Consider the following 15,847-nt stretch of genomic DNA (forward strand, 5'->3'; position numbering starts at 1 on the left):
ATGAAACAAAGAAAGAAAAAAAGAGGGGAAAAGGTTACTGGAACACTACAATTGAAGCGTTCTCTCTCCTACCATGTCCTGGATGAAATTGGTGTCCCACCTGAGAATGTATTTTCTGTTTACTAGCCAGAGAGATGTACATGTAATGGGGAGAACCCTGTTACCGAACAGACACTACAGCCATATCAGAATATAGAGCTTGAACCTTTTAACCAAAAACCTTTTGTTTAAACAGAACAGATCACTTACACCAGTGGTTCCCAAACTCTTTCATGTCAAGGACCCCCAAATTGAAACTTATTAGCCCACGGACCCCCATTTGAAGAGATATGCCAAGGACCCCCATGCATAAGAGATGACGGTTCTAGCAGTGATTCTCAAGCCGTTTAATTTGAAGGACCTCCAATTTGATATGCATTAGGCTACGGACCCCCATTTAATGGCATTTCTATCTCTGGGACCCCAATTTATATTGCAAAACCACTGTTAGTTTAACTCTGAGAGTGTACAAATGGAACCATACGGACCCTCCATTTCTACACTCTTAGAGTTACAGATCCATGGGTCCATTTGGTTTTATCCATCACAGCTGGGGATCCCCTGGAACTCCCTCAAGGACCCACTTTGGGAATCTCTGACTTACACTACCTTTAACCCATTTTAGGCGGGAACCCCTTTTGGTGTTAGCATTATGTTATGCTTTAGCTATTGAAAAATAGCAGATCTACAAGCTCATAGCGCGCCACCGAGTGGCGCGCTATGAACTTGTAGGTCTGCTATTTTTGAAAAATAGACATTTTTAGAATCTGATCTCAGGTCAAAATGGGTTAAGTAAACTCACAAGATTTCATAGTGTACTGTTTGATGAGCCACAGGATGGCTGTAACTACTGTGATGCTGGTTAACCAGGGTTTATTCAATGTGTTTATCACAGCACTGACCTCTTTGGTTGTTGTGGATAGTGCACAGAAACAATCCTGAGTGCTAATCTAACCCTAGGAGTGTACAAATGGACCCATAAAGGCCCAACCAACTTACTCAGAGTTAAATGAATGGATTGATTGAGTGATGTTTGCTGCCCTGTTATAGAAGTAGCCCTGTTATAGTTATAGACGTTAGAAAATAAAATGTTGTGTTTAAAGAACATACTTAGGTGTAGTTATGAAATAAAAAAGTGTTTCAGAGCCTACAAAGTAAATCTTAATTTAACTCAGAAATGTGTACCAACGAAACCAAATGTACCTGAACGTAATATAAGGGAATATTTGATTTTGTGGTTATACTCTTCTAAGTTAAAGGAACACTCCAGACTGTAGAATGAATGTTAATAATATGAGTGTTGATACACAGTATAACATACCATTGTGGTTGTAAGATCTGTATTCAGAGAGTTGACCTACATGTTATGATTTTGATGAACAGGATGGTTTCCACCTATGAGTGCAGAGTATTTTTTTTAGCAATGAATCTTCATGAAAATATATACACATAATCCACTCGGGTATTGCTGGTTGACTGGCTCCCTCTCGTGGCCGGGCCAGGGTCTCACAGCTTCATCTTATTGCTGGTTGACTGGCTCCCTCTCGTGGCCGGGTCAGGGTCTCACAGCTTCATCTGAGGGCTGACTTGAGAGGTGTGCTGATCAGTAGCAAGGAGCTCAGTGGGCTGGGTGGGGGGGGGGGGGGGGGACCAACTCAAGAGTAAGGCTGAGCTCACACCTTTACTGCATTGCTGTATGCTTGTTGGATGAATGTTGTGTAGTGTCATGGCCGCTCCAATGCATTTCCAATGGAGGTCACATGGTTTGACACAACATTTGTGTTGTGTGAGGGGGAGGGGGCAGTCGAAACACAGCTGAAAGCCATACAACAGACCATGTGACCTCCATTGGAAATGCATTGGGGCGGCCATGACACTCACAACGCTGTAAAGGTCTGAGTGAGGCCTTAGACATCCAAACCTTGATTTCCTAATGTCTGTCAGGTGTGTTTCGGAGAGCAGAAATCAACACACTCTTGCGAAATGTAGCAATACCGATCATCAGACGTCCACGAGTTCTGACGTTCTGGTGGCGAGACCGACAGCACCCACGTAGGACTAGAGACTCTTTGGTACTAATGGTGTGGCATTGCTTATCATGGTAATATATCGTCTCTGTCGGGTGGAAACCTCATTTGTCCGAAACTGTTACTTTTCAGGATTCTAAATAATAATAATAAAAATAACAGAAAAGGTTGCAGATCTACATTCTACTTGTAGATCTGCTACTTAATTTGGATACTTTCGTGTGACGCTGTAGAATTATTAAGTGGGGCATTCATTTATATAAAAACCCGGAAAGTTAAAGTACGGAGATGAGAGGTTTCTTCCCGACAGTGTCGTCACTGCGTCAGCGATAGGCAGTTATGTAGGCAGGTGTTTCCTTGGCAAATTGTACAGACTGACTGACTGACTGACAGGGTGACAGGGTGGTGTCCAGCATAAAGAGACTCTCTCTCTCTGTGTCTCTGTGGGGCTCCAGACAGTCTGTCTGTCTCTTATGTGTCAATGTCTCTGTTTATGTCCGGGGCTCCAGTCTGTCTGTCTCTCTGTGTGTCTGTCCGGGGCTCCAGTCTGTCTGTCTCTCTGTGTGTGTCTGTCCGGGGCTCCAGTCTGTCTGTCTCTCTGTGTGTCTGTCCGGGGCTCCAGTCTGTCTGTCTCTCTGTGTGTCTATGTCTCTCTGTCTATGACCGGGGCTCTAGTCTGTGGGACAGCTCAAACTGAGTCTGCTGATTGTCGATGATCAGAAGGTGATGGATGTAGGAGCTCACGTCAGGGCTGCCCTTCTCCGTGATGCCGTTTCCTGTCGGGGTAAGCACACAACATCATGTTGGCTACAGCCGATCCACTGATACTGCCCAAGCTGTAACTAAGTACATCTACTCAATTCTGAGGTACTAGTATCCTAATTTACTTTGAGTATTGACATTTTTAAATACTTTACACTACCATATATCTCAGAGGCAAATGTACTTTCGATTCAATCAATTCTTGGAAAAATTACTTTGCATTTGCAGATTCAGATTATTATTACAAAACATAACATAAATTAGCTACTTTTTATACTTTCCCCACAATAAAACGGAAAACAGAAAATATCCTAGTATATAGCCCTGAGGGACTCCAGTCAACCAAATAAGGTGTTAAGCTGATTTCCCACCTAGATGATCTGTCTGACAGTGTCTGATGAGCCGCACTGTGTCTGCTATCATGTGCTGCAAGACACAAAAACACACACCAACACCATTAGACTGTGACTAATAATCCACTGAAACAATAGACAAAATGTTTCAAAAATATATAAATACGTTTCTACAAACTCACAATATGTTGTGATGCCACTTGTTGTGAGATTTATTTGCTGTGTTTGCAAAATCAATACAGGTACTTTGTTTACTCACCAGCTTCTCAAAGTTGATAAGATTATCATGAAATGTTTTGTTGCCTTCATGAATGAACGTGATATCTGCAAGATATACAACCATTCTAATTATAATCAGTAATAATCCATGAATGAATGTGATATCTGCAACACAGCAATTCTATTTTCATCCATAGGGGGCACCGCAAATGCCAAAAATGTAACCGTATGGTGCAAAAACATGATTTTTGGGGGATAAATCCCCGAATTACTTATGCATGATCGCAGGGGTGACGTGACATTGTAATTGGCTGGCAATATCAGTGGGAGGGGCATATGTAAGCCACTGCGGCAACCACACTTTGCATTGTTTTTAAATTGCGACCTTTCTAGTTCAATACATGTATTTCTATAGTTCTTTCTCTTGTTTTAAACAGCACATACAGTACTGTATGAAAATATATAATTCTATAAATAACATTTCTGTTGAATTGAATATGAAGATGCCAATGGAAACAAGCCATAGGCTTTCTTGGGTTTTAAATTGTCTTTGAATTGTACTGTCATGTGCTTTTTTCTGCAAACTGTTCATAAAGTATTCAATCAATCAAGCGAATCAATAATAGGTCTACAAGGCAACTAGTTGAGCTACGACGCCATCTGGTGGACAAATTTGAAGTGGCACACACATGAACAAACTACACACTACCTATGCACACTACAGTGTGGCCGATAGCCGATCTACAAGCTCACAACGCCTCGCATTGCAAGGCAGTGTGAGCTTGTAGATCGGCTATTTTCACAATATTGGAACCAAGTCAACCTAAATTTAAAGTCTCAACTTCTACAAGTCCAAGTGCTTGTCAGGATAGGGGGGTCCCCCGTTTCAATTTGTTTTATTTTTGGGGGGTCACGGCCTCAAAGGCTTGGGAACCCTTGATATAGGTAATAATAAATTATATAACAGGGGTAATGAACACACCTTTCAGTAACAGAGGGAGGAAGGGGATCTTTGGAGCCTTCATCTTCTTAAAGTAGTCTCTGTAGGCCTTGTGGTTTAGAGAGGGATCCTGGGAGGAACAAATATGTCTTATTAATAAATACCCTTGTGTCAGAAATCTTTATAATGCTTAATTTATGTCCTATACGATAATACAATGGCGTTGCGCACTGAAAATAACAGATCCCTGTCTTAACAGTTCACTATGTTCAGCATAGTGGCAGCGGTGGCCGAACGGTTTGCGGAGCGGTCTTGATACCGGAAGGTCACCAGTTCGTATCCCCGGACCGGCACGTTAAAATTACCACCGCTGAAGTGCCCTTGAGCAAGGCATTGAACCACTACCATGAAATGTTCTATGAGCAGAGCCTGGCTGTAAACAAGTATCTGATGCTTAGTCCAGTTACCCTGGGTAAATATAGTAACTTTGCTTTGCTTAGACACTGGCAACTACAATGAAGTAGCCTACATTGATTCTGTCGGGTAGAAACCTCACACTTTCTAGGGTTCAAATTCCAAAACCGCAAAAGTTGCAGATCCACAAGCCCAAAACATTTTGAGCTTGTGGATCTGCTACTGTTGATGCTATTGTGTGACGCTGACGCTCTAGGATGTTTATTTACAAAAAGAAAACACAAAAAGTTAGAATTATGGAGATGAGGTTTCTGCCCAAAACAGCCTTTTCTTTTTGCTTTGTCTGTTTTTGTTGTGCTTTTTATTAGGGGTGTGCTGAAATATCGATATGGCGATATATATCGATACGTCCTCCCGCGATAAATAATCGATATTGATTATTAAAATATCGATATCGGGGAAAAAATAAACTTTTTTTTTTCTTTTTTTAGAAATTTGAAATGTTGTTCATAATGAAGTGATGAACAACATGTTTAGAAAAGGAGGAAATGACAGCTAAAATAAAGCAAATCCCACTCAGATTCCACAGCAACCACAAATACTGAATTACTGGATGGTGATTTGTCCAAAGTCTCCAAACAGCTTTGTGGGAATACAAAATGCTGCATTTTTTCAGTTCCAAGTATTTTGTAGTTGCAGATATCGTGATATATCGTTGATGAAATTTCATACAATATATCGATATATCGCAAATATCGCAATATATCGAATATCGTGATATTATCGTTATCGAGGGCCTAATATCGCGATATATATCATAATTATCGTGAGGAACCCATATCGTCCCACCCCTACTTTTTATATCCCTTGTCTTTAAAAAAGAAAAATATTGGGACAACTGTGATCCAATGGTTATACAAGTGCAAGTATGCTACATATAACATGCTGTGCCCAAATAAATAAATATACATAATGCAGGAGGATACAAAACGTGTGCATGTTTTACTTCTACTCCACTACATCTCAGAGCCAAAATTTGTACTTTTACTCCACTACAATTATTTGAAAAAATTGAAAAACTAGTAAAAAAAAATGTTGTTATTCAATAGATTGTGTACACATTTTGAACTTGTGAAATGGCACATTCTGCACAATGAGTACTTTTACTTTTTTGATGCCGATACTTTTGTATTTGTGTAAGTACATTTTCAATTCCGTACTTTTATTTGTAACAAAGTAGTTCTAAATTGCAGTATTGGTACTTTTACTTAAGTAAAACAATTGAGTACTTTTTCCACCACTGGTAAGTGCGTGCGTGCGTGGCTGAGTACATGCATGCATTATGCTTGTGCACGTGCGTATGTGTATTGTAATTAAAGTTCAACTGTTTGCTTGCAGTATGAATTATTAAGAGGCTATGAGTGTGCCCCAAGGCCATGTTTACCCCATTTCACCCTTTTTTTTGTCTGCCAGGAATATCATGTTTTTTAATATGTATGTCAGCCCACAGCAACCTGGAACTGTGAGTCTCCTCATTAATTATACGGCCTAGAGTCTGTGAAAGTTACAGTACAGTAGCGTAATGCTTTCTAATCCTAACTACAACTTCCTCTGTCGTGTGTGTTTGCCAAGTGCACCTACTGTCATCATCTCCAGCTCAGAGAACAGCTTTTTGAACTTCCCAGGAACTTTCTGCAAAGACAAAAAGTATATATATTAACACATTCTGGGTGGGACACCTTTTGGTGTTTTAACTAAGCATTATGTTATACTTTAGCTATTGAAAAAAAGCAGATCTACAAGCTCATAGTCATAGCGCGCCACCGAGTGGCGTGCTACAAGCTTGTAGGTCTGCTATTTTTGAAAAATCGTGAAAATGCGGCACAAATCTTTGAATATATTCTTTCAGAAGATGTTTTTATTTATTTCGACGTCGGGTCTAAATGGGTTAATATGAAATGAACTGAACTGAAATGAAATTAAATGAAAACAAAACCGAAGTGTTGGATTCACTGACAAATATACATTTTATAATGGAGGTGACAGGCAGGCGAATCGGACTTGTGTGTCATACTGTAGTAACGACATAATGAGGTTTTCCTCATTATGTCCAAAACTGTCATGCTTTTGTGTGACGCTGTAGTATGTACAGTATAGTATGTAATAAGGCATTAATTTACGGGCAATGTGGAGATAAGAGCATTCTGCCCGACAACAACAATGCGTTATATAGATGATTCACACTGCAGCCACGCTGTTATTCCATCTGCACACTGACTGACAGTGTATTCAACTCTGACAGATATTAAATACACTGTCAGAATGTACTGAACAGTCAGGATGTTACAGTACAGGTGTTACAGTACAGAGGCTGCTTACCTCCCAGGTCAGGCTGAGGCGGCTGACCGCTGCCGTGTTCAGACCCATGATGATGGCAAACAGACAGTTGAGATTCTTCTGGGCCTTACAGCTGTACAGAGGAGAACACACTCTGTTACTGAGCTGTTTAACATTACAGCTGTACAAAGGAGAACACACTCTGTTAATGATCTGTTTAACATTACTTTAAATCCTTTAAATCTGAGGGGGGTAAAAAGTGTCTCGCTTTCTTTGGCCCCTGGTCGTGGAATGACCTGCAAGCCAGACTAAAATGGGATCATCTTAAATGTACAGTCCAACACCTGCACATGTTCGGATGTGTGCTAGCCTTCGCATATGCCCATATATTTATTGTTTTTTGGTTCCCGTCCATAATGTACTTTGTGTATTTGTGTACAAAATGTCTTGGTTATTGTTAGTGTACCATTTTGGAGTATTGCTGTATATATTGTATAGGTTTCTGGAGGTATTGTCATGGATTTATTATTGGCTGTTGTATAACTTGACATGTACGATGTAGCTTTGAAGTGTAATTATGTATTCTGCCGATTGGCCAGTTCCCACTTGAAAAAGAGTCAATGTGTTTTTACTGGTTAAATAGGTTAAATAAAATAATAAATTACAGCTGTACAGAGGAACACACTGTAACTGAGCTGTTTAACATTACAGCTGTACAGAACACACTGTAACTGAGCTGTTTAACATTACAGCTGTACAGAACACACTGTAACTGAGCTGTTTAACATTACAGCTGTACAGAACACACTGTTACTGAGCTGTTTAACATTACAGCTGTACAGAACACACTGTTACTGAGCTGTTTAACATTACAGCTGTACAGAACACACTGTTACTGAGCTGTTTAACATTACAGCTGTACAGAACACACTGTTACTGAGCTGTTTAACATTACAGCTGTACAGAACACACTGTTACTGAGCTGTTTAACATTACAGCTGTACAGAACACACTGTTACTGAGCTGTTTAACATTACAGCTGTACAGAACACACTGTTACTGAGCTGTTTAACATTACAGCTGTACAGAACACACTGTTACTGAGCTGTTTAACATTACAGTTGTACAGAACACACTGTTACTGAGCTGTTTAACATTACAGCTGTACAGAACACACTGTTACTGAGCTGTTTAACATTACAGCTGTACAGAACACACTGTAACTGAGCTGTTTAACATTACAGCTGTACAGAACACACTGTTACTGAGCTGTTTAACATTACAGGCAGCTGTTCAGAGCAGAACAATGTTTGTTACTGAACGTCACACTGAGCCGTTTAACTTCATTGAAATGAAATTAAATGAAATGATTACTATATTTACCCAGGGTATCTGGGCTAAGCTCAAGAACTTGTTTCCAGCCAGGCCCTGCTCATAGAACACATTTCATCGTAGTGGTTCAATGCCTTGTTCAAGGGCACTACAGTGCACCATACATGTGCACAGTACAGTTAGACATTTACATATCGCGTTTGGTTTTTGGGTTTGCTGTCAGGCAGAAACCATCGCACATCATACTAGTTGTACTAACATTAATGTATTCACTTTTGAGAGCAACTGTGCTACGTGCTCTTTGTCATTGTAAATTGTACTTCAACAGCCTGCCACTGGAGGGGGCAGCATTCCCATGTTAACCTCCCTGTCCCACTGGAGAGAGACTAGTGTCAGTGTAGTGTGCTGCACAAGGCCACTGGTGGAAAGTAACTACCGGTAAGTAGGCCTACTGTACATTTTAGTACTTTTTAAGGACTTTTCTATGCTACTTTTTACTCCACTACAATTAATTGAAAACTTCAGTTACAATTACTTTACTGTAGATTTAGATTATTATTATTATTACAAAATACACAAAGACATTAACCCTATTTTATACTTTATCTATTCAGAAATGACAAGCTCACGTGTCACATAACTGCTACTTATTTTTATTGTATTCTTTTTTTTTGAGGGGGGGGGGGGGGGTCATGAAATGAGCGATTCATAATGAATGCTTTTACTTTGGTAGGCCTACTTCAAATATATTTTGAAACAATACTTTTGTACTTTTTCTCAAGTAAAACTACAAATGCAGTTTTTTTTTTAAAGGGATATTTCACTTTCAAACATGGTTGGGGCAATTGTAACGTCTACTACTTGGACATAAAAGAGCATTGTTTAAGTTGCTTGATTCAGTATTTAGCTCTTTGATATTGATTGTATCAGACACGTCCTCTTCTTATAGTACCTATACAAATGGTAGAATTTTAGATTAATTGAAAACACCTGTCCTTGGTTCTCATGACTGATATTGTTGTTCTAATGTGTGAGGAAACCGTGTTTTTCTTTTTATTATAATTCTTTGGGAAAATGAAAAAAGAATGGGAACGAACGCACATGGTGTTTGTTTACATCGGCGGACGTGAACAGACTAACAGAGCCATGACATCACACGTTTTGCGGATTCCTTCATATTTCATGTTTACCTGGAGACACCAGGCGCATCGTTTTCAACGATTTCCTCTCTGGAAAGTAGTTCCACTTCAGGGCGTTTTCAACCCCCGATAACCGTCTAAACGGGCGGTCACATCTGATATTTTATTTTTCTGTTTTCTCTACAGACCGTTGCCATTTAAACAGAGGACAGAGGAGGCCTGTGGACAGTTCAGAAACCCGCCTACCACTCTACCATCATCAATTGTGAATCCAAGCTAACACATACAGGCTTGCTATTCCTGTTAAGTTAGCATGCTATAATGAAAACCATTGTCCTTGGTAGGTAGGTTTCTGAACTGTCCTAGCCTGGGCAGCATTACATTTCAGATTTATGATCCGGTCGGAAGCGGATGGTAACTTTCGTCATGTTGCTTGTAGTCAATGATTTGTAGTCCTCTGGCAGGAAACCACAAGGCGGAATCAGTACTATGAATGGCGGAATTCTTATTCCGCCTTGTGGTTTCCTGCCTGATGACTACAAATCATTGACTACAACATGACGTAAATTACAATCCGCTCCAGACCGGTTCACACTGCGATTTTGGAACACGGACCAGGCTTTCCTCAGAGGTGGAAAGCCTGGTGACGCGAGGTTAGAACTGTCCACAGCTCTCCTGTGAGACACAGACTGAGTAGGAAAATATTGTACCATTTTATCATGAGCCTTATAGGGTGCACACTTAAGCGTCAAGAGGCGGCAAGAAAACGCCTAGAGCAGGCATCTCTTCCTGGTTTTTAGACAGCTGGTGGATGGAAATGGCGCTAGTGCGCAGCTTCAACTTGTAGCGCTGACGCTACAAGAAGCTGCGCACAGCTAGCGTAATTTCCATCCAACAGCTGTTTAAAAACCCAGAAGAGACGCCTGCTCTAGGCGTTTTCTTGACGCCTCTTGGCGCTTAAGTGTGCCTGCACCCTGAGTGAGGACCAATTGAGAGATGAGTGAAGTGCTCCTTTAAGTAAAAGAAAAAACTGCCTCTGACGTGCCCGCTGGCCTAGTGGTCCAGGCGCATACCACATATAGGCTCTGGCCTGACAGCACGTCACGTGTTTGAGTCCCATTCATGACGACCTTTGCTGCACGTCTCTCCCCTTTTCTCTCTGCCTCTTTCCTGTCATTCTTCACTGAATAAAGGCAGAAAAGCCAAAAACAAATCTTAAAAATAAAAAATAAACCTCCACTACTCAAGGCCAGCAGTGCTGTATAGAACAGTGAGGTCAGCATCTACCATGGGATGAAAGCACCAGATCAATGGTGTTCAGCAGTTAGTCGATGAGGGGAGCTAATAATGACTCACTGTGCAGCGATCTTGATGAACTTCTTAATGACTTGGACTCGTTTGCAGAGGGCGGAGCAGAGCAGCACCTCCGTCGCCACCCACAGCTGCACCTCGTTGCAGCGCTGCAGCAGCTGCTCTAGCGCCGCAGTGTGGCCGCTGCCGGCATTGCGGCTGAATATGAAATACACCAGCTCTTGCTGTGAAACAGGATGGAAATCAAATTGGAGGATTCCTTTATGCAACAGAAACATCACACAGATACCTAACCCAGGTCAAAACTCAACGTATGTATAACTCAACTGTTATACATTAGGCCTAATAAAACTATAAAATGGTAAGCCTTATTACAAATCACACCCGTGTGAAGTGAGGGGCGCTCTTATCATCATACGTCATCATGTCATTCTGGCCAATCACAATTTGCATCCTCACTTTTGTCTTCAATGTTTGTGTTTACACACTTTTGTCTTCAATGTTTGTATTTACACAAATCCATACGGTAGGCGCTAGGGGCTAGTTCCCCTCAAAAATCACAAATCTAAGTGTGTGTGTGTGTGTGTGTGCGTGTGCGTTTGCACGCACGCACACACGTCACGCACGCACGCACGCATGCGATCGTGTGTGTGTGACTGGGTGGCTGTGCCTTTCTCAGTAAATTTAAACTACATTTAGGAGCATGCCACATGCCTTTCTATTAGTAAAGCAGATTTGGGGAGAGCCCATTCAATCTTCACCTATATCCAGTGGTCCAGTATATGTGCAGACTATACTTGATTATTTGATAGGCAATTTAACTGTCACTGTCAAATGAGTCCAACCTTGCTGAAAGACAGTCAGCCCCTGACAACACTGGCCATCTTACAGATTGCTACAAAACCTGTATAATATGCACAAATGTTGGGGCTAACTAAGGATACATAGGTGTGATAATGATGGAGACATTATTCCTCACAATTTCCATATTATACATTTTTTGTGTTTGTGTTTGTGTGTACCACGGTTTGATTGATTTGATTGGCTGAGCATGGAATTCGATGTATGGTGATGTGTACGTTTTTCAAACGAGTCCAAGTCATAAGACTAAGGAAAAAAATGTGTATTTAACATTGAGCTGGCCACAATGTTAGCCTGCCCACTGGACCTAGTGTATCCATCTGGGGATACAGGGGGCTTTCACAAAGCGGCCAAACCCCAGCCCCAAATAGGGCTTGTTTTCCTACTGGGCTCAACTGGCAGATCTCGAAAGTGTAAATCGTTGCTGTCGGGCAGAAACCTCTTATATCCATATTTTAACTTACTTTTCGTAATTCACACCCTACTTGATCATACTACAGCGTCACACGAAAGCGTCAAAAGTAGCAGATCCACAAGCTCAAAATGCAGCGCGAAGCGTCGTGTTTTGAGCTTGTAGATCTGTTACTTTTGCTACTGTAGCTACTTTTGAATAATTGTAATCCTGAAAAATAACAGTTTTGGACATATGAGGTTTCCACCCAACACATGGCCTAGATGGACCTGAGGGACAAAAGGTCAAGGCTGAAGTCAAGCATGTCATAATACCATACAATACACATTTCTTTCACAGTAGCTCAGATTATCTGATGAACAAACTGCCCTTGAACATTCCAGCGGCCACAATATCTTCAATTATCACGACATTCACACAGCTGGCAAACCGACCTGGTGTATGGAGTTGAAGATGGTCCAGTCGAAGTTGGTGAGGGCCACAGCCACGTCCCATGTGTTTATGCTAAGCATGCGGCCCGTCCTCTGCTGCTGCTGCTCAGCTGAGTTGTCAGTGACTGGACTCTGCAGGACGGACGAGCGGTGCTCTTAAACCCACTGCTTCTCAAGACTTTTATTTTATTTCTTATAAAGAAATCTTTATAATAGGGTTTTATTTTTAAATTTTTAGATAAGAGAGTAGGCCTACAGTGTATAACTGTACTGTTTTTGTTGTTGTTGTAATTGTGCAGATCCACAAGCTCGAAACGCGGCATGAAGAGACAAGTTCGAGCTTGTAGATGACGTTTTTTTTTAATTTGAATCCTGAATGTCCAAAACTGAAAACAGTCAGGTTTCCCCTCAACAGAGATGATGTGCTTTTTTCAACTCCAGTCTAGTTACATTTTCCACACAAGTTCCCAGCGGTTAAATGTACATGTTTGGTGCATCAGGTTTGTTTGTGATTCATTAGAACATTGATTCTCAACGTGCTTTCCAGGGACCACCAGGGGCCCTTTGGTGGCGTTCCAGCGGTCCCGGGAAAATTATTGATAGCTAAATCCTCACCATTATTACATGTACAAGTACAGTAAATACAAATAGAGAATCTATATCGATATATCTCTATAATCTAACAGAGAGTAAAGGAAGTGTGGACCATATTGGATCGCAACATGTCTAACTAAATGTTCTTAGATTGGGGTCCCATGATTAAAGGGTTAGACCGTGACCATATCAAAATTGAATTGAGAATCACTGGATTAAATTATATGTTCTATTACCATTCAGCATCAGCAGTGTATTTTAAGCATTCTAACTGAGTCATTGATATTATTACCACAGCCACTTCACTCAGGTCCTTTCTGCACACGTGCAGCCTGCCCACCGGCGTCAGCCAATCAGAGTACAGTCTGTCATGTGGCTGGAGCAGCAGTCTCCCTGCAGAGAGAGAGATAGCACATAGAGCACGCACGCACGCACGCACACACACACACACACACACACACACACAATATATTTTATTACAAATACATAAAAGCAGTAGGCCTAATTATAATTAATACTAGTCCATACCCGTTTGAGGGTATGACGATATTATTTTTCTTTCTTTTGCTGAATGTGGAACATTTCACACAGGTGAAGGAGGGCTCTGTCCTCTATCGTCTGTCCTCTGTCAGTAACACCTACTTGAGTATGTTAATAGATACATTAAAAATCACACCCGTGTGAAGTGAGGGGCGCTCTCATCATCATACATCATCATACATGATCTCATTCCAGCCAATCACAATTTGCGTCCTCACCTTCGTCTACAATGTTTGTGTTTAAGCTGGCTGAGTGTTTAACACTCAAAACTGGCCATTCGTTGTCAAAGGCATGCAATGACAATGTTTGTCTTAACACAAACATCCTCAAAGATGGACACGGGCAAAAATGCACATTTCAGCACCAATTCCGTCCTCAAATTCTGAGCATGGACTATCTGCCACTTATATATAACGGGTGACCCCTGTGGCACACCCATTATGCAATGGTCAGCCAATCACAGTGCAGAATGGCACACCTAGCCAATCACAACGGCCAGTCACAGCGCCAATTTTGGCGCCATACATGATAATCTTTTTTCCTATCATAGCGCCAATTTCCGTTCAATCAAAAAGGGCTTTGTTAAGAACTCCATATTATTATGGTCAATGCCTGTGTGAAAAGTGGGAGTGATTGGTGCAGGCAGTGAGGAGCTATGACAGTGTTTCTGACAGACATTGAGTTAATTATAGTATGATATGATGGTATGATATGATTATACTATGATATGATATGATATGATATGATATGATATGATAGTATGTAGTTTTTTCATCATTTTCACATTTGTTTTTGAAATCATCGCAAAAAACATGATCTATAGCTCATGGTTTTTGCTACGATTAAAAAAAATGATGATAAAAAAACTACACACTATAGTAATTTTCTTTAATCGTCGAAAATCAAGAAAAATGACATACTATGCCATTGTCGACGATTATAATTGGGGCCCAGTATGCAAATACAGACTATTCTGTCAGATGATGGGTCAAAATGCATTGCTATTTTTTTTAAACATTTGATCTGTAAAATGTTAGGTGGACAGGGTTCTTTCAGACATAAGCCCCAACTGTTACTTCTCAGGAAACAGGGGGAGAGAGCGCCCCTCCCGATCAGCCGATTCGACCGTTATCATACCATTTAATGGGGCCAGTATGTCCCGTTATCATACCATCTTATGGGGCCAGTATGGCCATACTGGCATACTCACCATAGCCATGTCAAGGTTTCCCCCTGGTGGACGTGTCATTTCCAACTATTGTCGGCGCATGGAAACTAGGGGCTACTAATATATACTATTCTCTGCCTATCGGGACGTAACTCGGACGGCGCTGAGTCGGGTCTGGTGGCCTTCGCAACGCTCGGCACGGCGACTCGCTCGGCTAGCGCCTCGCTCGGCGGTGCCTCACGTAGCTCAAGGCCACCAGACACGGCGCGCCTCCGTCAGGACATCAGTGATAATGACAATCGCTGATAATGACATACTGAAACAGTGAGTATGCCAGTATGGCCATACTGGGCCATAAGATGGTATGATAATGGCCATACTGGCCCCATTCAATGGTATGATACCAGTCGAATGGGGTGTCCCGATGGTCTTCCAGCACCTTGATGACATGGGACTTGAACCTGCCAAGTGTCTGGAACAGAGGCAACCGATCAAGCGCCCCACACCATTGGGCACTCAGCAGACTTTTGAGTTTTTATTTTTTATTCGAGCCTTGAAAAGTTCAAAGTACTCCAGCATTGAGCTATACTGTAGGAGCAATGGGACTTGAACATGGAATGTCCGTACAGAGAGTCTGATCATTAGACCACTGCACCATCAGTCAGACACACTCAGTCAAAGTCTCCTGGTAATTTTGTGTGTTAGCCTTCAGTTAGTAAAGTTAAAACACTCCAGCATTAAACTATAGGAGAACAGGGATTTGAACATGTAGAGCTGTATTAACTGAAGGCTATTGTAGCAGTGGCTCACAGCCTCAGCCTGATGACTTCAAAAGTCCCATATCTCCCCTGAGCCATAGGCAATTGCTTTGGCTTAGTGGTTAAGATGTTGGCCTTCCATGTGGGGGACATGGGTTCGATTCCCGGGTGTTACACTAACATACAAAACAACTCTTGAACAGCTCTAAA

General features: G+C 41.4%; 1 protein-coding gene across 1 annotated transcript in view; it reads right to left on the minus strand.

Moving 5' to 3' along the window:
• Positions 1-2,658: 2,658 nt before the first annotated feature.
• Positions 2,659-15,847, minus strand: part of LOC306925219 (rap guanine nucleotide exchange factor 5-like) — an 83,333-nt gene continuing 70,144 nt past the window's right edge. The window contains exons 10-18 of the mRNA XM_079503920.1: positions 13,464-13,564; positions 12,581-12,709; positions 10,919-11,097; positions 7,134-7,224; positions 6,396-6,446; positions 4,383-4,470; positions 3,441-3,505; positions 3,200-3,254; positions 2,659-2,842 (exon numbers count right to left, since the gene is read on the minus strand). Of these exons, the coding sequence (XP_079360046.1) occupies positions 2,724-2,842; positions 3,200-3,254; positions 3,441-3,505; positions 4,383-4,470; positions 6,396-6,446; positions 7,134-7,224; positions 10,919-11,097; positions 12,581-12,709; positions 13,464-13,564 (878 nt within the window). The 3' untranslated portion in view covers positions 2,659-2,723. The remainder of the gene's footprint in view (positions 2,843-3,199; positions 3,255-3,440; positions 3,506-4,382; positions 4,471-6,395; positions 6,447-7,133; positions 7,225-10,918; positions 11,098-12,580; positions 12,710-13,463; positions 13,565-15,847) is intronic.

Source organism: Electrona antarctica (assembly GCF_951216825.1).
Source record: "Electrona antarctica genome assembly, chromosome: 6".
NCBI classification, from domain to species: domain Eukaryota; kingdom Metazoa; phylum Chordata; class Actinopteri; order Myctophiformes; family Myctophidae; genus Electrona; species Electrona antarctica.